The sequence below is a fragment of the Mastomys coucha genome, unplaced genomic scaffold (assembly GCF_008632895.1).
Source record: "Mastomys coucha isolate ucsf_1 unplaced genomic scaffold, UCSF_Mcou_1 pScaffold21, whole genome shotgun sequence".
Classification (NCBI taxonomy): domain Eukaryota; kingdom Metazoa; phylum Chordata; class Mammalia; order Rodentia; family Muridae; genus Mastomys; species Mastomys coucha.
This window is the reverse complement of record NW_022196904.1, coordinates 56,256,745-56,277,657: the sequence shown is the minus strand read 5'-3', so window position 1 is coordinate 56,277,657 and position 20,913 is coordinate 56,256,745. Positions and strand designations below refer to the sequence as shown.

The following is a 20,913-nucleotide window of genomic DNA, read 5'->3' as shown; positions in this document are numbered from 1 at the left end:
CACTGTGGTTTTTAACTTGCAGCCTCCTGACTACTGATGCCGTGGACCTGGAAAGCACGCTCTTAAAACAGGATTAGAGAAATGGCAGCATCCTCAGAAGCAGTCAGAGGGTCCCTAGAAATGGTCTGTGAATGTAGACATAGGTAAGATGAGTGACAGGGGTCACAGGGCTGCAGGGACGTGGCAACCGAAGGGAAGGCAGAGGCTGTGAGGTCAACTTGCTGCTTCTGATAGCTGTTCCAAGTACATAGAGAAAGAAAGAGGCTGCAGATAGTTGTGGCCCAAAGTAGAAGAAACCAGAAAGCCCTGCTGGTACCCCATCCTAAGCCTGGTTACATAAAGAGCTTCAAAGGACTCCGACCCTGGGTCTCAGCACCCCACCAACTTCCATCAGCATTTGTCAGTACATGTACCAGGGACAACACTGCTAACCCATGATGCTTACCCACATGCCTCACTCCATTGCTCCTCATGGAGTTTCCCAACATACTCTTTTGAGAAGTACATGTCTGCTATGAGTAGCCATAGATATTGAGTTGGGGCAAGATCCCATCTGTACACACAGGCAAGCAGTGGGCATGATTGTGAAAGTGGGATCTCTAAGAGAAGCGGGAGATAGGACAACTTCGAAGGCTTATGGAAATAGAGTTCACTGTTTTCGGAAGAGGGCCCAGGAGTGGTGATCTTATCTGTAGGATAACAGTAGCTTATAGTCTATACCTTCAGGTGCTGGCCCAAGTGGATTCCATAGCTCATACAGGTCAGCCTCCTGGAGCAGCAGGTAAAAAATGGATATAGAGAGGTTTGTCTCTTGTCGTCATCATTAACCTTGCTCCTAGGGCTGTTCAGGAATGGAAATGTCCTCAGGCTATCTCCTGGCATGGTACGTATGGGAGTCTCATGTAACTTTTATGCCTCCTGAGCCTTCAGACTCTATCTTTTGCATGGGGTCATGCACCACCACTGCATGGCAACTTTTATTTTTATAAGCCTTAATCAGTACTAGAACTGGGCAGACATCTACCCTCTAAGCCATTTGAACCTATTTCCCTATCAATAACCATGAATTAAAACTTGCTATGTTGCCGGGCAGTGGTAGCACACGCTTTTAATCCAGAACTTGAGAGGTAGAGGCAGGCAGATTTCTGAGATCGAGCCAGCCTGGTCTACAGAGTGAGTTCCAGGACAGCCAGGGCTATACAGAGAAATCTTGTCTCGAAAAACAAAACAAAAACAAACAACCCTTCCCCCCACCAAAAAAAAACAAAACAAAAAACTTGCTATGTTTCATCTTGGCTGCTCTTAACTGCAATTGGTCAGCCCTCATGGCCAAGTATTCATAACTCACCCATGGCAGCATCCTCCTCTCCTTTCTCTCCCCACCCCGAGCCTGGGAACCCTGGGAACTCAGGATCCCAAGAACTCTGCCTATCTCTCTTTTGCCCAGCTATTGGCTCTAGACATCTTTCTTTATTCACCAATCAGGGATAACTTGGGGATCAAGGTTATGTAGAATCACTTGGGTAGTATCCCTGGGAGCTAGTATTTAACATTACAATATAAACAAACGCCCGAACCTCAACTGTGAGGTTACCTAGTAATACCTGGCCAGAGTTAAGCTAATTCTAAATGGCAAGTTTGGTTTTTTCCCTCCCTGAATTTATAACCTTATGTGACTTTATAGGTCTTCCCACTGAGTATTGATCCCCTAGCTTTTTGCAGTCTGAACTGCCTAACTCAATGGGATAGTAGGGAAACGTGAAGATTTGAAAATGTGGGCCAGTGAGATTGATGGCTCAATGGGTAACCCACAAAAAAACTGGATGCAGTGGCTTGCATCCACAAACCCAATGAAATCAGAGGTGGAGACAAGAGAATCTAATAGAAACTCATGGGCCAGCTAGAATGGGGTACACATAGTGCAAGAAGCAAGAGAGACCCTGCTTCAACAAGATGGAAGGAGAAAACGAATCTTCAAAGTTGTTCTCTAGTCTCTATATATGCACTGTGACTATGTGTTCCTAAAGTGGCTAATACACTAAAAAAACAAAACAACCCATTAAACTCTGGCACCTTGATCTTGGCCTTGAGTTGCTGCATGAACAAGCCCAGGCAACCCAGCTTTAGACTGAGAGGCACATGGCCAGTCACCTGTTGCCCAGCTGACAGCCATGAGAGATGCCAGTAGGCCCAGTCAGCTTCCAGATGAACCACAGAGCCATGAGTGCCAGCAATTGAGATTGGAGGAGCCAAGCTTCACATCCCTCCTCAAGGATAAGAGCTCATTTCATTCAAGGTGGCTTATGATGCAAGAAATGTGAATGTTCATGAGCATATCTTCCAAATCAGGCTACTCCGGTAAGCCTACTGCTCTTGCACATCATCTCATCCTTTCTGGTTCCTCTGTCCCAGGGTCTGCCGGAAGACGATGCCAAGGAAGGTATGAAATGACCTTTTGAGGTTTCAAATAATCAAACTTCATCAAAATAAAGAGGGCTGTATTCACACCTGCAGAACTTTGCTTATGGTCTCAGGCTACCAAAAAAGGCAGCTAGGGCCAGCGAGTTTCCCAAGTATCACAAGAGTCACTCCCATGTGGACCCCAGGGAGGATGCAGCTACTGAGGAATATGCCTGCAACTACTAGACACTGGAGCTTTCTCTTCATTTGTGAATGTCAGTGCTCCCTCCAAATTATTATTTACTTTTTTTATATATTTATGTATGTGTTGGTGGCAGGGTGAGCACATATTTGGAGTCTGAGTACAACTTGCAGGAATCAGTATGTGGGCATGCAAGAAAAAAAGAAAAGATAAAAAAAGAAAAGGGTAATGTCCAGAGGCCTATCCTCACCCCGCCCACCTGCCCTGTGGCCTAGGTGCCTCCGGAAGCCAGTACAATGTGCAAGTATACAGTGGAGAGATGGGAAAGAAAGAGAAACAATGGTTTGAGCATTATGAAAAGAGACAGAACAGGAGACTCAAGGGTGGAGAGGAATCAATAGCCTGATGTGAATTGCCTACCCTGCCACCTGAGGCTATGGTGAAGTTCTGACCAGTGCTGTGGCTGAGGGCCATGTCTCGGTTCGTGACCATGTGGTGGAGGGGCTGTGCCATTGTCTGTGGCCCAAATTACGACCAAAGGCCATGTGGATGTCTCTAATCTGGGATGACACCTAGGACCACATTTTTTCAAAGACTGTGCAGAACTGGCCCCGCCCCTCACCTGCTGCAGCACTCAGGAGAGCGGCCCTGCATAAAGCCTGGGCAGCACAGTAGAGCTGACCTTGAGGACGAAAGCAAAGGAGACTAGCCCAGCCTCCCACTGGCTGTTTAATTCTTTTTACTTTCCATGATTAATTCTATAGCAGAAGTGTCCAACACCCACCACGTAAGCCAAAACTAGCACAAGTTAAGAACAGTTTTCTGTCTAAAACAATCCTTAACTGATATCAAAATCAAAGACTGCATAGCTGCATGGTGGTATTAGGCTCAACACTTAGGAGGCAGAGGCTGGTGGATTTCTTAATTCAAGGCCAGCCTGGTCTACAAAGTAAATTCCAGGGCAGCACACAGAGAACAAACAAACAAACAGAAGTATCAAACAATGATACATAATCAACAGTCTTCTATCCAATCCCCAGCTGGGCCTCTCAAGGATGTAACAAATGAGCCATATGCATAAAAGGAATCCTAGCAGTTTGAGCAAGACTTAGTTGTTGGCTTTGTGTGGCAAGATGGGGTTTTGCTAATAGGCTAGACTGGCTATTCTCCACCCCCCCTCCAGTGCCTGAAGGACTTACAGGCAAGCCCCTACAGGCCTACCTGTTTTCTTTTAAACATGTTTTAGCAGTTTTATTACAAAGTATTTGTGTTTCCTTCAGCAAGGTCTCACTAGATAGCTCTGGTGAGCCTGGAACTCACCAAGTAGTGCAAGCTAGGATCCTCAGGCCCTCATATCCAGAGTATGGGGTCATAGGCACGCACCACCACAGCCTGCTGTGCCGCTGCTTAATCCCTAATAGTGTACCAGCTCAACCCCCAAGGAGTCTGTCAACTTTAAAATCACCGACCAGCTGCCACTGGCCATGAGAAATAAGAAAAATAGGAGACTGGGAATGATACAAAGCTGTTTACTGTCTGACAAAGTCAAGCTCACAAAGAAATTTCCTTGACTTTAATAAAGATGCTAAAAATGTTACTTTTTAAGTATTTAACTTTTTTTTTTTTTACAAAGTTCTGTACATAAAATAAATATACAGAAGCAAACCCCATCAACTGTGTACATCAGTAATCCTCACTGGTGGGCTCACCATTTATAAGGAAGACGTCATTCAACGCATCTTGTCACAGAGACCAGCCTTCCTGTCAGCAAGGCCTTCTGCCCCAAAGGATAATCACTGGGCCTTCTCTATGAAGTCTGCCAAACAGCAAGAAGCCTTCAACCTACCAACTAGCAAGCGGCCATGAAACCAATGGCTGCCTTGTCTAGAGTGTGGCCTAATGGCAACATCTATATCTCATGCTGACCAAAGCCCTTAAAAAACAAGCAGTTTAGAACAGAAATAAGCCCCACCTCTCCTTGGCCAGTCACTGTGAAAGTGTGCGTAAGGCAATTGAGTTGAGGGTTAAAGGTTCACCTTGCTAATGTCCAAGAGACACTAACAAGGGTCTTAGTTTCATCCACCAGATGACGGGCCCCTGCGTCCAGGTCTCCAGGAGCAGGTGCCACCCCCTTCACCCGTCAGAGGGTTATAACCTGGAAGTGAAAAGGAAACAGAACCATTTTGATGGCTGGAAATCTGGGAGCATCCTATATTAAAATTATAACCACAAATCTAATATGTAAATTGCAAGCTACAGGTTCCATCTTATGGCCATTTCCAAGGAACTTTAGCTATGACATAAAAATAAGGAGGAAGAAGACAGTTGTACAGCCTTCAGTCCCAGTGCATGGGAGGCATGGAAAACATCAGTAGGAAATTACTGAACATAGCCTGATGATCCAATTGTCTCAAAAACAAAACAAAATGCTGATCCAGGTGGAGGCAAGAGGAGCAACAGATCAAGGCCACCTTGGCTACTACATATGGAGCTGGAGCCAGCCTAAGCCTAAGTAAGTTTTTGTCTCAAAACAAACCCACAATAGAAACCATACCCAAAAAGCAGAATGGAATTTTCCATTGCTAGTAGTCAGAACTGGGTCACCTACATCCTTTTTCCATTTCTCCCTCCTCCATCAGTTCCTCATAGCCAATATGGATAACTGGGTCTCTGCTGAACAGCCCAGTCTCCAGATCCAGCCACACCTTCAGTAGGCTGGTTCTTTTCCTTGCTCATTGTGAAATCTTGCCATGAGTCTTTGTTTCCTCATCTACAAAGCCAGGCTATTTATGTTGGCCCTGGCTTAGGGCTGCTGGACAGAACAAGCCATGTACAAACTTAAGCATGCCGGGTACTTTGTTTTCCACAACTTGCACTGTGTTGTCAATATTTGAGAAGTTTCAAGTTTTTCTGCCCTTCCTTCTACAATGTCCCTGAACCCTGGAGGGCAGGAGGGGAGATACCTAACAAACCAGGTTCTGTTGCCTTAACTCAGCCTGAATCACAAATGACTGCTCGTTACTCCATCTTCCTAAGAGATGTGAAGTCCCTCAGGGACAAAATGAAGACACGCTGCTATGGTGTCACCTGGGGAGTCCAGTCATGCACACAGAAAAAAGCTGAGTGAACGTCTGTCCACACCTGAGAAAGTTACTCACAGGAAGAGGGCAGCACTGCCAGCAAGACCCAGACAGCGTCTCCTGCATCATCCTAGTTGCTTAGGGAAGCGCCACATGGAAGTCTGCAACTGCTTCCCTTATGTTTACAGTCCTAAACTGGGGACCCAGAAACAAAGAGAACCTTCTTTCTTTTAGAGAAGAATCTCACAGTGTAGCCTAGGCTGGCCTCCACTTGGGCAATCCCTCTGCTTCAGCTTCCCAAGTACTAGGATTACACGTATATATCACATGCTCTCAGCTGCAGAATCTTACTTTTAAAAGGGAAATGCAGAGCCAGGAAGATGGCTGCTCAGTGGGGAAAAGGGCTTGAGCGAGCACGAGGACACAAGTGGAAATCCCAGCACCCATGTACAGAGCCAGGCACAGCGATATACATGCTTGTAATCACAGTGCTTTAGGGTTACAAACAGAGGACTGTTGTGGCCTTACAGATGCCCAACTAGCTCCAGGATGAGGGAGACCCTGCCTCAAGGGAATAATGTGGAAAGTGATAGAATAAAACACATAATGTCCTGCCGGGCGGTGGTGGTGCATGCCTTTCTTTAATCCTAGCACTTGGGAGGCAGAGGCAGGCGGATTTCTGAGTTCTGAGTTTGAGGCCAGCCTGGTCTATGGAGTGAGTTCCAGGACAGCCAGGGTTACACAGAGAACCCCTGTCTCGAAAAACCAAAAAAAAAAAAAAAGACACACAATGTCCTTCTCTGGCCTCTGTGTACAAGCATGGGCATGTGTGGTGGCACACATACCACACACAGAATACAATTTATTTTGTAGATGTTGAAAATCCTAAATGTTTCTTTCACATTGCTAGGTTCTTACCACCTCTTCGCAAAGGCTTTTTGTCAGATTTTCCTTTGGGGATGACAGATGAAGTAGAAGGTCCAGGACTATCTTCTTCCTATTTGAACAAACATAGGCTTAAGAATCAATAAATTCTTCTTGGGGCTGGAGGTACAGCTACAATATGCTATGCTCTGGGTTCAGTTTGCAAAGCCACAAAGCCACTCCAAATGCCAGCATTCCACATGACTAAGTACTGCCACCTCCAGTTACCTGAGGCCTTCCTGAGTTTCTTTTGTAACTTCTGCCTTCTTGCATGCTATCCCACATCTCAATCTTCTGTCTCCTTTTTTCTTCTTCAAGCTAAGAAAGAACCACACACAATGAGCCAGGTGGTGATGCTGTGCACCTTTAATTCCAGCACTTGGGAGGCAGGGGCAGGTGGATCTCTGAGGCCAGCCTGGTCTACAAAGTGAGTTCCAGGACAGCCAGGCCTGTTACACAAAGAAACCCTCTCTCTCTACACACACACACACACACACACACACACACACACACACACACACACACACACACAAAGAACCACATACAAGAAAGCACACATAGGAAGCATCCATAGGCTCCTACTATTCTCAAAGAAAGTGCTCATTTTAAGAATTCTTAATTTGGGCTAGAGAGATGGCTCAGCAGTTAAGAGCACTGACTGCTTTTCCAGAGGTCCTGAGTTCAATTCCCAGCAACTACATGGTGGCTCACAACCATCTGTGATAGCTTCTGATGCCCTCTTTTGGTGTGTCTGAAGACAGCAACCATGTACTCACATATATAAAATAAATCTTTAAAAAAACAAACAAACAAAAAACCCCAAAGAATTCTTAATTCAAACATTTCCCAAAACAAGTGTTCACTTTCATCTCTTAAACAACAATAATAAAGCTGCTATAGAAAGCTGGGCACTTGTAAGCCCGGCACTCAGGAAGACGAGGGAAGACTAAGTTCAAAGCCAACCTGGCCTACACAGTGAGGCCCAGTCTCAAAAGTGACCTGGAATGAGTGTGTGTGGCTGGCAGACCTGTTTTATCACCTGGGTATCGCCTAGCTATGCCACAGCCTTTCTGCCTCAGGCACTGGATCATAGGACAACTGATTTCCAAGTGCACTGGAAAGTTAAGCAGTGTGGAAACCTAAGGGAAGATAAATACCAACAGAAAACCTGCACTCGGTGATGAACACCCAAGCAAGCATGTGGAAGGACCTCACACATGGTCTCTGCTCTGCTTCCTGTCCCATGGACAGTAGCCAGTTTTTCAGGCAACAAGTATCCCAGTGGACATGGATGTCAGTGGTATGTACTCTCCCATTTCCAATGTAGTCCATTCTGGTTCTAATTAAATTGTGATATAAGGACATGACAAGATTCCTTAAAAGCACATATTCTGGAGATCTCTCCATGGCATGTACATCTCTTGCTAAACAGTCCCTTCAAGCTTCCATTGCTTGTAAACACAGGACGTTGAGAAAAATAGCAACTACCTCTTAGCATAAAGGTCACTTTACACCGTTAGCTACATCAAGAAACCAGGTGGTAGTGGTGGTGGCGGCAGCCACAGCGGCCCGCACCTTTAATCCCAGCACTGGGGAGACAGAGGCTGGTGGATCTCTGGGGTTTGAGATAGCCGGGTCTACAGAGTGAGTTCTAAGACAGCCAGAACTACACAGAGAAACCCAGTCTTGAAAGAAACCAATCAACCAACCAAACAATAACAAAAATACCCCAAAACAAACAAACAAACAAACAAACAAGAAAAGAATGTACAGTATAACTGAGTTGGGCATTGTGGTACTGCCTATGACCCCAGAATCCCCAGCCCTAGGGAAGCAGAGGCAAACTTCTAGGCCATCAGGACCATGCCTCAAAAAACAAAACAACAACAAAAAGACAAACCCAAAACAACCAAAGAATGTTTGATCCATCTTAACAAAACCCAAAACAAAGGGGAGAAGGGTTATGAGGCAAGCTGGCTCAGCAGGCAGAGTGCTTGCTAAATAAGCTGGATGACCTATGTGAGCCTCAGAACTCCTGGTAGAAGGAAAAAATGGCTCCTGTAAGCCGTCCTCTGACCTCCATAACATACCATGACATGCACATGCCTGCATTCACACACAAATTACAATAAACATCCCAAACAGGTGTATAACAGATAAATTCTGGCATTATCTATAAGAGATCTAAGCTAACTATGAGCTAGGCAGGCAGGTAGACATTAAAAAACAATGCACATACTACTTCCACTTCTATGGGGAGGAACCCACACAATGTGCTCATAAAATATTAGATAAAATATATCTGTGAAAAAAACTAAAAAAATTAGTATTACATGGGCTATTTAGGCAGTAGGTAAGAAGCAGGGACAGTCGAGACTTATTTCACAGAACAGATTTCTATGTCACAGGTTTCTAATCATGAAATTTAAAGTCAGTAGCAAACACTTTAGGCCGGTGACTAAGAGAGGATGGACAACTAACTTCCACTGAAGGCTGCTACTAGAAGAAGTGTTAGTCTTGTTATGTCCTTTCCTTCTGAGTCCCAGGCAAGCTGGGCAGACCAGACCCAAAGGGATGACCAGGCCAAAATAAGAGAAGCTGCCAACCAACAGCAGAAAGGCCCAAGTCTCTGAAGTCTCAGTAACACAACTGAGACTATAATAATATGACCAAATTCTCTGGTGCCTCAAAGCTGGCAGAGGGTTCTTTCTGTGGGGATGAGACAGGCTCTGGAAACTTCTGGACTGAAACTAGAAAGCAGTCATTTCAATGAGAGATCAGCTCAATACTGGTGTGCAAGTGTGACCTCAATGAAAGGTCACCACAGGCTCTTGCATTTGAACACTTGGACTCCGGCTGGTGGTAATGTTTGGGGATGAATGTCATGGAACCTTTGGGAGGGGCAGCCTTGCTGGAGAAAGCATGTGGGTTTTGAGGATTTACAGCCCAGCTCTATTTCCTATCCTCTCTGCTGCTTGTATGAGGATGAAATGTCATCAGTCTGCCTCCTGTTGCCATGACAGACTGTATCCTCCCCTGGGACTATACACCAAAATAAACCCCCTCTCCACAGCTGCTTCCATCATTCCATCATAGCAACAGAAAAAAAAAAAAAAAAAAAAAAAAAAAAAAAAAAAAACACCTGACACAGCACTCTTACTCCCATGAGTAACCTGGATGATCAAGCAATCCTTGTTCCTTCTGGTCCACACCTCCACCAACACAATCTTCATCTAATTATGCCGCCTTTCCTTGGTTCTTCTGAAACCCACTGCAGTGGGCTCAATCACCCCTAAACCAGGTCATAGGCAATACACAACTTTAATCAAAGCCTGAGACAAAGCTTGTAAGCCCAGCACTGGGGATTACAAGGTATCCAAGCACAGGGTAGACAGGCTAGCATCTGCCCTGGCACAGAGGCCTGTGACCTGGGCACAGTTTTGTTGACTGATACTCTTATAAGAAAACACCTGAAGGCAAAACAAAACAAGAGACACACTTTTCTTCAAGAGTGTTTTTCCCTTGACAATTCAAAACTGCACAAAGCAAACATGCTGACCAACAGTAAACTAAGTGAAATTAATTCTTGATGTCCATCCAAGACATGTACTCATTCGCTCACATACACCGTCCTCATGTGGAGTCTGTTTTTCACTGCAGTAATGTAGTCCCACAACTATTCCTACCTAGCGTATTTTTCTCTGTATCGCCAATGTAAACAGTAAACTCTGAAATGCATCTTGAATTTAATGAGACACGACCCTGCTCTATAAGCTTACAAGTAACAGTTAGTATACTTTACTGTTACCACTAAGCCTTGATTAGTGATATCAAGGGCAGAAGTGTGGATCAGTGACAGAGACCTTGCTTAGCATGCTCAAGGTCCTGAAAAACAAAAGAAAAGACCCAACAAATTTATTAAGTCAACCCAGTTCATACCTGTCTTAGTTTTTCCTTATGTTTTTCAACTTGGGCATTTAGATCTTCCTGCATTCTCAAACGAGCAGCTGCTAAAGCCTCTTGTCGCTTAACAACAACATCAGGTTCTAAAATAGAAAAACAATTAGGTATGAGTCCAAAAGAATAGCCTATATAGAGAAGTTCAAATGTCAGGAAACCACAACAAAGTTATTCCCTTGTATATTCATAGCAGAGCACTAAGCGCTCTGACAGCCGCCACGGTGAGCGAAGTTCCACTGTACAAGGTAGCCATCTCACTTGCACCTGACCAGCATTCCACAAAGCAAAGCAGAAGGTTTTTGCATCTCTATCCATCATTTGATTAGCCCAGGTCTATGAGAAGAGGTCCAAGATTCTTATTGCTACAAAGCAAAGTCCTTTCGACTAGCATTAAGAATCTGAATGTCAGGCTGGTGAAATGGCTCAGTGGTTACCAGCACTGGCTTCCAGAGGTCCTGAATTTAATTCCCAGTAACCACATGGTGGCTCACAACCATCTATATGGGGGATCTGATGTCCTCTTCTGGCCTGTGGATGTATATGCATTAAATAATCACACATTAAATAAAAAAAGAATCTGAATGTCCCAGTTTAACTTACTTTTGGTTGAGACAGGGTCCTGTGTAACCTCAACTGGCCTCAAACTCATTATATAGCACAGAATGACCTTGAACCCCTGATCCTCCTGCATCCACCTCCTACAGAGACTATAAAAGTCTGCTACCACACCCACTTTTACTTGGTACTGGAGACCAAATGCTATGTATGTCTTGTGTATACTAGTCAAGCACTCTACAAACTTGGCCCCAGCCCCAGCTCCAGCTCACTTAAATTTTAAAACAAACAAACAAACAAAAAAAAACAGGGCCTCTGGCTGTTCTATGTAGCTCTGGCTGACCTAGAACTCTCTATGCAGATGGGGCTGACCTCATATTCATACAGATCTGCCTTCCTCTGCCTCCTGAATGAAGAGATTAAAGGTGTGTGCCCCAAACCCAGACCTAGTTTACATTGTTGTTATGGATTTGGGGTGTGTGTGTGTTTATGTGTGTGTGGAGGCCAGAGGTCAATACCATCTTGGCTAACCTGGCTAGCTAGCACCTGTGTCTGCCCACTCAAGTACCATGCTTACAGGTATGTGCTTATATGGGTTTTGTGGGCTTTTTTTTTTTTTGGGGGGGGGGTGTTTCGAGACAGAGTTTCTGTGTAGCCCTGGCTGTCCCGGAACTCACTCTGTAGACCAGGCTGGCCTCGAACTCAGAAATCCACCTACCTCTGCCTCCCAAGTGTTGGGATTAAAGGCATGCGCCACCACCACCCGACATACTTTTTTACCTAGTTGTAAATCCACCCCAGTCTCAGTTCTGTAGTAATCAGATAAATGGTGGTCTATATTTAAGTTATACTACAATATAAAACAATATTTCTTTTAGGATACACACACGGGAGTGCAGCTTCTAGACAGAATGGCTGCCCTTTGAGATTTCTTTAAACAACCAAAGGATTATTAGGTGGAAATCAGGTCTGATGAAGTCAGTGAAAAATCAAAACAAAGTGCATTTAAAAACCTAACACTGGAGATGAGGGGAGAGATGGCACAGTAACAGATGGACCCTAATACTGAGTTCTGAGTTTCTGGCCACTCACTATAATTCTAGAGATTCATTCAGTGGGGGTGTCACTAGAGCACAAAGAAAACAATGAAATTTTCATTTTTATCCTCTCTAAAATTAAGAACCACTAAATGGCATAGCTGTATCTAATTAGAGCAGTGAAAGTCATGCAGCCAGCACAGCTGCTTGACCACATCTAGCAAGGCTGAGTGGAGTGATATGATCGCTGTCATGTGGTTTTCCACTTCTGGTCTTGATCTCCATGTGTTGTACGCTTGGGAGCTTTTAACATTTGTACAACTTGGGGATATTGGATTGATGGGAAATTTATGAATCTTGTATGCCTTCTCCCAAGAGTACAGCTTCTAAGCTTTCCCAGGGAAGTCCTGAGCACACCACCCATCCTGCTTTTAGGGAGATATCCTTATCTGGCCCTGCTTCAGGATCTTCCTTAGGTTTGGAAGTTGTGCCTCAAATAAAGACACCAGAGATCTCCTTGTGAAGCTCCGCTCCAAGGTATTCTTGGACCACCTGCCTCTGTATTTACTCACGAACAAGATAATTAGAACAAGGTAAACTTAAAAGGATAAGATTTAGTGGGCTAGAGAAGTTGGCAGCAAATCAGGTTAAAGCTCTTCTTCCTCAGGGGGAATACATGGCATATAAGATTGGGGGCCACATATGGTATGCCCCTCCAGGAAAAAGATACAACAAAGTTAAACTGGCTTGAGTTATCTCCGCCCTACATGGGGGCATATTCTGATGGACAAAGAATGGTGTGGATAAGTGATAAAAGAATGAGGTATTAAGACCTCCCTTAGAAAAATAAGTCTGTGCAGTGCCACTGTGGTGTCCTATGATCAAGGAACAAAAGAATACCAAGATTAGACATATAAATAAATTCCACAAAGATAAAAACATTGTATTATGTCCAAAATTGAATAATAACTGTAGCAGCTTTGGCCTGAAGATTTTCCTTGTATCTAATGACAATTAGCACTCTGATTGATAATAAACTGGTCAGGACAAGACCATCTATCTACCCAGGCTGTTTTGGAGATTTTCTGTCTAGTGCCTTTGAAACCACAAGAGCTACCAGCCTGAGAACGGTCTGTCATGCTTTGGCAAAACATGCCTCTAGATTCTTCAGAAATAGGTTATGAGGCTGATGAAGGAAAATGATTGTAAAAGATAACTCTGTTCTATCACGGTTTAATCAATGATGACTAAACTTATGACCAGGGGAAGCTAAAATACATGTGGGGACAAAAACATGATCTATGAATCAATCCCTGTCTACTGAGTTCTGTATATATAAAGCAGCACCCCAATTCCAGTCAGGCAGGCTGCAAGATTTCCCAGGCACCCCCGACTCCCTCCTCCCCTCGACACTCCTGTTTCCTCCACAGGACCTGGCCATCTCTAGGGACTGGTCCCCAGTCACTAAACAAGATGTTCGTATAGCACGCTATACACCATTGGGGAGTCTTTGCATCTCAATAAAAAAATCTTTCAAAATCCAAACTCAAAGGCGTGTTTTGCTTCCACCCACTACTAAGTAAATGACAGGAGCCTTCTTGTCTATCACGCGGCACTAACCCAGAACAGCCTCAGCTTGATCCAGCTGCCTCTGCCTCAACGCCCTCAGTCGGCGGAAGAGCTTCTGGATGACAATGTAGAGAACGATGTAGCTGAAGAGGATGTACCAGCCGTAGCTGGCCAGCAGGGAGCCCACTGAAAAAAGAAACCAGTTTCAGAAACGGAAAATAGCTTTTTTTTTTCAATAATACTCTACAAAAATAATCATAGCTCCTTCTTTCAGAACCTTCACAATCTAGCTGAGGAAACGGACTCCTAAGAAGTGAGTCGCTGGGTACAGAAACTTGTCAACTACAAGGGGACTCAAGAGTAGCCCAGAGGGTGCAGAGCACAGCAGCTAGGTTCTGAAGGACTAAAGGGGACGTGTCTGATTCAGGAAAGCAAAGGCCATCCAGACTCCCTGAGTTCCACTTTGTTAAGGAATGAGACAGCAGTGAGTTGGTGCCGGGCTGAGCGAAACGCCGGGCGGGGGACTCCACTGCAAAAGGAAGATGTTAAAAGGACTCCAGTGAACCAAGTCCAGGAGCGCCCGCCCAGCTAGGGCGACTTCGAGAAAGCTGAGCTCCGGCCCAGCAAGCAGGCCCGGCCAGCCCGCGGCGTTGACGCCAAGCCTCCTGGGGACACCGACCCACCGTGCATGGCGGCACTCGCCGCCCCTCACCTGTGACGTGCAGGAATCGCAGGCTCTCGGTCTCCAGCGCCGGCCTCGCGGACAGAGGCTCGTCGGCGTGATCCATGGCAGCCGCAACTGCTAACGACTGACTCGCAGCTCTTCTCTGCTTTGAGCTTCCGGTTCGGCCCTATGTACACGTGGCGCTCACGGTCATGGCAGTTCTGACCTATCACAGCTCGACCTGCCTCGACGCTCGACCAATCACAGAGGGGGTGTGACCAGAGGGCAGGGCTGGAAGACGCCCAGGCGGAAGCGCGTTTGACTTTCAGGGAGGAGCTCGCAGCTCAGCTCAGCAAAGCGCGGATAACCGATCTTGCACGCATTTATTTTGCAGGCCTTGTACTTGATACTGATTGGACATTGAGGCCCAAGAGATTTGAAGCCTCCTAGGGATGAGATTTGCGTCCCGCCCTTGTCACGGGGCCACTGAAGGGTTGCAACATAGATCTACACAAAGTTCCTTTCTTCTGAACCACTGTCTCAAAGGAAGGAATTAAGGTAGTAATGACCCCAACATGTTTAGGCTCTTATGTGTCACATTACCACAGTTTTTGTAATGGTTCTCTACTACATACTAGGAACGCAATAAAGGAGATAGCTATGATTTGAAGTAGAACTGATGGAATCAAATTTCCAAAGTTAGGTTGATGGGATTAAGAAGGTGAGAACTCTGTGGCATTGAAAGGTGAGACCTTTGGGGAAACTACTGTATGGTCAATGTGGGGTTCCCCAGGGAAAAGGAGACCAGATTTATATGCACCTCACCATGAGATGACACAGCCAGAGGACCCTGATGGAATCTATATGGTGCTGCACCAAGATTTGTGGACTTTGAATCTCCAAAATGGAAATAAAACTGTCATAAAAATTAATCTTAATTATCTTGTTACAGTAATAAGCTAATGCAGTGATTCCATCTGAAGGATGGATGTTCGTGGGACATAGGAGAAAAAGCCTGCAATCACTTCACATTATCAACTTGAAAATGGACTTTGATGACTAGATATTATCAATTAAGGATATGAAGATTAGCCATGAATTTGCTGATTTCTTTTTGCAGACACAGCATGGCTTTTTTTTTTTTTATTTGCTGAATTCTTAAAGTTTTATGTTCTCAATAGTTTCCTCATAGTGGTAAAAAAATGATCATTCTGTTTAAAAGTTTTGGGTACTGATGACTGCCACCCCACCTCTGAGCCACACCCCAGTTTGAACCATCTCTCTTTACTTCACTTACTTTGGCCTCGTCAAACAGATGCAAGTGAAACATCTGGTTACAAGGGAGGAAGTTGCTCTTTTGCCTGTTTATCCAGTCTCTTAACATCTGTAATCAAGATGATAAGTAGTAACGTTTAGTTTCTTTAAAAGACAAGGTGGAGGGGAAATGCAGGGCAGTGGTGGCACTCGCCTTCAACCCCAGCACTCAGCAGACAGTCACAGGTAAGTCTCTGAGTTTGAGACCAGAATGATCTAGAGTTCAGGACAGTGAGGGCTATACATAGGAACCTTGCCTTAAAAACTAAACAGGCTGGGAAGTGATGTCTCACGAGTTTAATCCCAGTACTCGGGAGGCAGAGGCTAGCTAGCCCTGTCTACAGAGTGAGCTCCAGGACTATGAGGACTACATAGAGAAACCCTGTCACAAAAAACCAAAACCAATAAAAAGGGAGGTGATTGGATATGATCAAAGTACTTGATGCACAGTCATAATGAAATCATTACACAATGAATGCCCTTACAAAAGGAATATTTTCCACTTGTGACTTTGCAATCTAAACTGGAAACTAGCAACAATTCAGAAAGATATCGTTAAAATATACAAAGTAGGATGTGTCTCAATTGGCCAGGTGCTTCCTTGCCTAGCATGTACAAAATCCCAGGTGTAAAGCCCCTCACTGCATAAACTATGTGGCAAATGCTTCTAATCCCATCATTTGTGAAATGGTGGTAAGAGGATCAGGAATTCAGGGTCATCTTTGGTGTCAATAAGAAAGCTACACTGAGCAGTGCAAGTCTGCCTCAAAAAACAAAACTGCAGTCAGGCAGTGCTGGCAATATGCCTTTAATCCCAGCACTTGGGAGGCAGAGGCAGGTGGATTTCTGAAGTCGAGGCCAGCCTGGTCTACAGAGTGAGTTCCAGGACAGCCAGGGGCTTCACAGAGAAACCCTGTCTCGAAAAACAAAAACAAAAACAAAAACAAAACAAACAAACAAACCAAAACTGTGGGAAACAAAGGCAGGCAGATCTCTGTAGTTAGCCCTTCTCAAAAACAACAAAGACAAATTTAAAAATAGACACACACACACTCCACACTAACTTTGTTTACAAACCCAGTGTACATACTTAGATATACAGTATAATATTCAACTAAAATGTAAGGTATTTTGAATTGAGTGCATGGATTTTAGGCTTTTATTTCAGTTCCTACAATACTGCTCCTACTTCTCAGGTGTGCTACCTTTGTCCCTTTCAAGTGGTAGCTATCTACCCATACTTCCTGCAGCACTTGAACAGCTCAGATGTTACTTGGAAAACTAGGACAAAGGTGAACTCCCACAACTTCCACCACTATGTAGACTCAATGCTGGCTCTAACCTTTCACAATCACATCCTTGTTTGGGCCCTTCTTATAGCCGTGTCCTTCAGGTTAGAATTTCCCCATCCATTGTATTCAGCCAGGTAAATTGCTTTGGTTAATGTGAAGTAAGCAGAACTGTTATCAGTTTTGAATCTAGTTTAATTGTTCAAGGAGAATCAGGCATAGAAGGCCTACTCTTGTTCATCACAGATGTCATAAGATTTGCACAAGACTGGGCTCCTCAACATCCTACCAGTGAGAGGAGGAGGTGTTAACTGGAGCCTGCCCCATCCCCTAAGACTTACAGTTACTAGTTGATGGAGGAGTAGAAAACATTTGCTTCAGTGGTGTAGCCATTGCTAAGGTGCCCAAGCTCCCACAATCAACCCTAATTAAGTCAGACGAAAAAGGGGATAGCTAACTGGAAAGAGGGAGATCATCTGAAGGACAAAGGAGGCTAACAGGTGTGTGTGTATATACAATTAAAATACATCATGTACATGTAGGGACCTGTCATGAAGTCTATTACTATATATAACTAACAGGGTAATAAAAGCATTAAAAATAAAGAGCAGAGTCAATATGAAAGAAAACAGATGGTGTGGCCTTATACCTGCTGGCAAACTGCCAAAATTGCTGTTTTCCAAGATAAAAAGCAACTACACAGGATGAAGGGTGTGGGGAGCTCAAGGGCTCAGAGAAGGCAATAAAATGACAGTCCTGCTTAAGCAGTAAGGACCTGTCACTTTTCAGGAATGCTCTTACATGCCTGGATGAAAGTGCACCTCACTTTCAGTGTCCAGGGAGGCCAGAAGAGGATGTTAGATTCCCTGGAACTGTTACAGGAGGTTGTGATCTGCCACATTGGTGCTGAGAACCAAGCCCAGGCCCTCTTGGAGAAGTCCTCTGAACACTCAGCCATCTTTCCAGCTCCAACTCCTGTGTGTGTGCACGTACATGTATGTATGCACATGTATGTAGAGATCAATTCTATCATGTGGATTTCGGGATCAAAACAGCTTGTTAATCATATCCATTAATTTAATTAGGTCAAGCCTCAAAACTAGGGCATTTACCAGTTATACAAATACTAGAGAAAAAAAACATTCAAGGTCAGGTGTGGAGACACCTGTAATCTCAGCTGGTGAGAGTGGAGGTAGGATTAGGAGTTCAAGACCAGTTTCAGTTATGTGGCTAGTTGAAGACCAGTCTGGGCTATATGAGACCATCTCAAATCAGTATCATAATGTGGTTCCAACTCATTCTTGGCAGGTGTTGCATGACTATCAGGAGATACAAATTTCTGCTGTAAACAGGACCAATATTAGCCTGAATTAAATTCATGCTCTACAAAACTATTCACTGAAATGTTCAATCCAGGAAAAACATGGATTGAAGGTTCAAGTGACTTAACCTCATCAATTATTTGGGTCCTAAGACACTTAAGAAAGGAAACCTCATTTGCCTCTAGCCAGCTTTGCAAAGTCATTGATTGAGAAAATGGCATACATGATGCAACGGTGTCCTGCTTTTCTCACCTACCCCAAACACTAAACCATCTGTGCCAACAGTTTAGTCCAGACTAATTTGGTGCATGCTTAGGCCAGGGTTTCAAAGCTAAGCTACTTTTAGTAAAAAATGTACAATTACAAAGCAATCACTAGCTTGTCATAACTGGGATTGTTGATGAAGATGTAGTCTCATCCACTAAGAGGACTCATAAATGAAGCAATGGAAAACAGGAATCTGTTTTTGCTTTGGTGATGGGGGTCTTGGAGTCTTAGGAAAACTGCCAGAAAGCCACACCCCTTCCCAAAAGAAGCAAGTACTTTATCTGCCCTATCACAACAGGGGCTGTGCATTCCCAGAAGGGCTGTGGGAGCAGTACAGGGAGCCTCACTGGAGATGCTGAAAACCAGACTCCAATCCAGCATGGGAGAGAACTGAATTTAAGCCTGGGGCTCAGCAGAAGCCACTCTTCCTCCATTTTTCTCAACCAGAATCTCGAGAGCCACAGTTCCTCCGTATCTTGCCTCTCAAGAACAGTATGTTACCAGCAATCACCAAAAGGCATCCAGAAACTACCTAATATGCTTGTCACATTCAGAATCACCAAAGGAGTTTGAAAACTGTAACCAGGGGCTGGGAGGATGGCTTGGCGTGTAAGAATGCTTGCTATGCAAGCTTGAGTACCTGAGTTCAAATTCCTATAACCCAGGTTAAAAACTGGATCTGTCCACACCCATGCCTGCAACCCAGTACTGTGGGGTAGAAATGGGAGGACTGCTGGGACTTGCTGGTTGCAAGTGAGAGGCTCAGTGGGAGGCCTGATCTCAAGGCAACAAGGCAGAGTAGGGAAACTGAGGCACTGGTATTTAAGCACAACAAAATCTTTCCTAGATAAGGAATACAATAAGAAACCTAGATGCTGAGAAAAATGTGCCTTAGCCTGCCCCACAGAGAAACCATGACCTCTGTGCCTCTGTCCCACAGGCTAGAAGATTGCTTTTGCTCATGCTATAGCACCAAGCAAAAGTCTCATTTTCTATTTAAAAATCTTCAAATCATTTTAAATTTATTTGTAAAATGCTTATGTATGTTGATTAAAAAGGTCAAAGAATGCCTATTTGTCTACTTAAAGCCTTTCTGCCTTGACCTTTATGAAGAATCTGTAACATTTCATGAGTGGGAATAATGTCTATTCAGAAACACCATTCTCTCCAACTTCTAACTTAAATCTCACCTTCTACCTCACTGCAAACACGCACACACAATCTGGCAGCACAGTAAGTTGCCTTTATTTTAGCATTTGTAGAAAACTGGCATTGCTATTTCAAGGTTCATATTAAAAAATTATCAGCAGTAGTTCTGAACATTCGGCAAAGCTGCAGATTCCACATTGCTGATACAAGCAAGGTTGTTATTCCATGCTCAAAATACAAGACTTGTCCCAAGAGAGCTTATCAGAGCATCTGGCAGAACTCAGGACCCATTTGTGACTGTGTCGTCTTCCATCTCTTCTTCACCCTCATCACTCGGCCCTAAAAGAACACAGAACAAATTATGTCAGTTTTGTATTATCTGTTCACTCTCCAGACATACATTTATTTAAAAAATGAATATACATCAACACACATACACGTGCACACACAGTTGTTAATTGTATTCCACAATTTGTGACAGATTTCTGAATTTGAATCCAGCCTTGTGATAGTGAGTTCCAGAACAGCCAGGGCTATGTAGAGAGACCCTGTTTCAAACCACATGTGCACACACGTATGCGCAGATGCACATATACACACACCAAAAAGTTTTGCTTTATTCAAATGTTTAGGGAAACTACTGACAAGTCTGTCTATTATGTGGAGTTTTCGAGAAACAAGTTAGCAAGGCTTGCTTGGCTATATTTACAGACAAGCTCACAAAGTGAAGTTGAAAATTTTTCTAGGAATCCTTCCCATTCTCACCTGCAGCCCACTACTATACCTTGTACTCTGAATGTGTCTTGCACCCATAACAAGCACTTGAATACTTAGAAAAGCTCCTTTACTGTGTTTTGTATGCCTTTCAAATGCTGAGTTCTTGTTTGTAACAGTATACCAGCAGACCCACATTTTCTTTAAGTGTCTTTGCAGTTACACTGAAGCCTGAACCCAGGGTCTCGTGTGTGTTAGGTAGTGCTCTACTAGATTTACATCCCCAGGCCAAGTTTTCCAAATTTCAATTTTTGCTTAAAATCTTCAGTTTTATCATTGGTAATAAACAGACAGGTGCTGGGGATTGAACTCAAGGACTTAAATGTAGTATTTATTACTGATATGATCAAAGTACTTGATGCACAGTCATAATGAAATCATTACACAATGAATGCCCTTACAAAAGG

The 20,913-nt window shown here is 44.1% G+C and overlaps 2 protein-coding genes across 3 annotated transcripts in view; both read right to left on the bottom strand.

Annotated features, from left to right (window-relative positions):
* Positions 1-4,115: 4,115 nt before the first annotated feature.
* Positions 4,116-14,582, bottom strand: Selenos (selenoprotein S). 2 transcript variants are annotated; one of them, XM_031386916.1, is made up of 6 exons: positions 14,440-14,582; positions 13,779-13,913; positions 10,546-10,652; positions 6,835-6,924; positions 6,601-6,679; positions 4,116-4,757 (listed from the first exon to the last, which is right to left on the bottom strand). In XM_031386916.1, the coding sequence occupies exons 1-6, from the start codon at positions 14,513-14,515 to the stop codon at positions 4,678-4,680; spliced, it is 567 nt and encodes a 188-aa protein (XP_031242776.1). In that variant the 5' UTR covers positions 14,516-14,582; the 3' UTR covers positions 4,116-4,677. The 2 variants fall into 2 exon arrangements, with proteins under 2 accessions (XP_031242776.1, XP_031242777.1); XM_031386917.1 differs by lacking the exon at positions 14,440-14,582 and adding an exon at positions 14,411-14,434.
* Positions 14,583-19,806: 5,224 nt separating this feature from the next.
* Positions 19,807-20,913, bottom strand: part of Snrpa1 (small nuclear ribonucleoprotein polypeptide A') — a 15,105-nt gene continuing 13,998 nt past the window's right edge. The window contains exon 9 of the mRNA XM_031386915.1: positions 19,807-20,071. Coding sequence (XP_031242775.1) covers positions 20,013-20,071 — 59 coding nt within the window. The 3' untranslated portion in view covers positions 19,807-20,012. The remainder of the gene's footprint in view (positions 20,072-20,913) is intronic.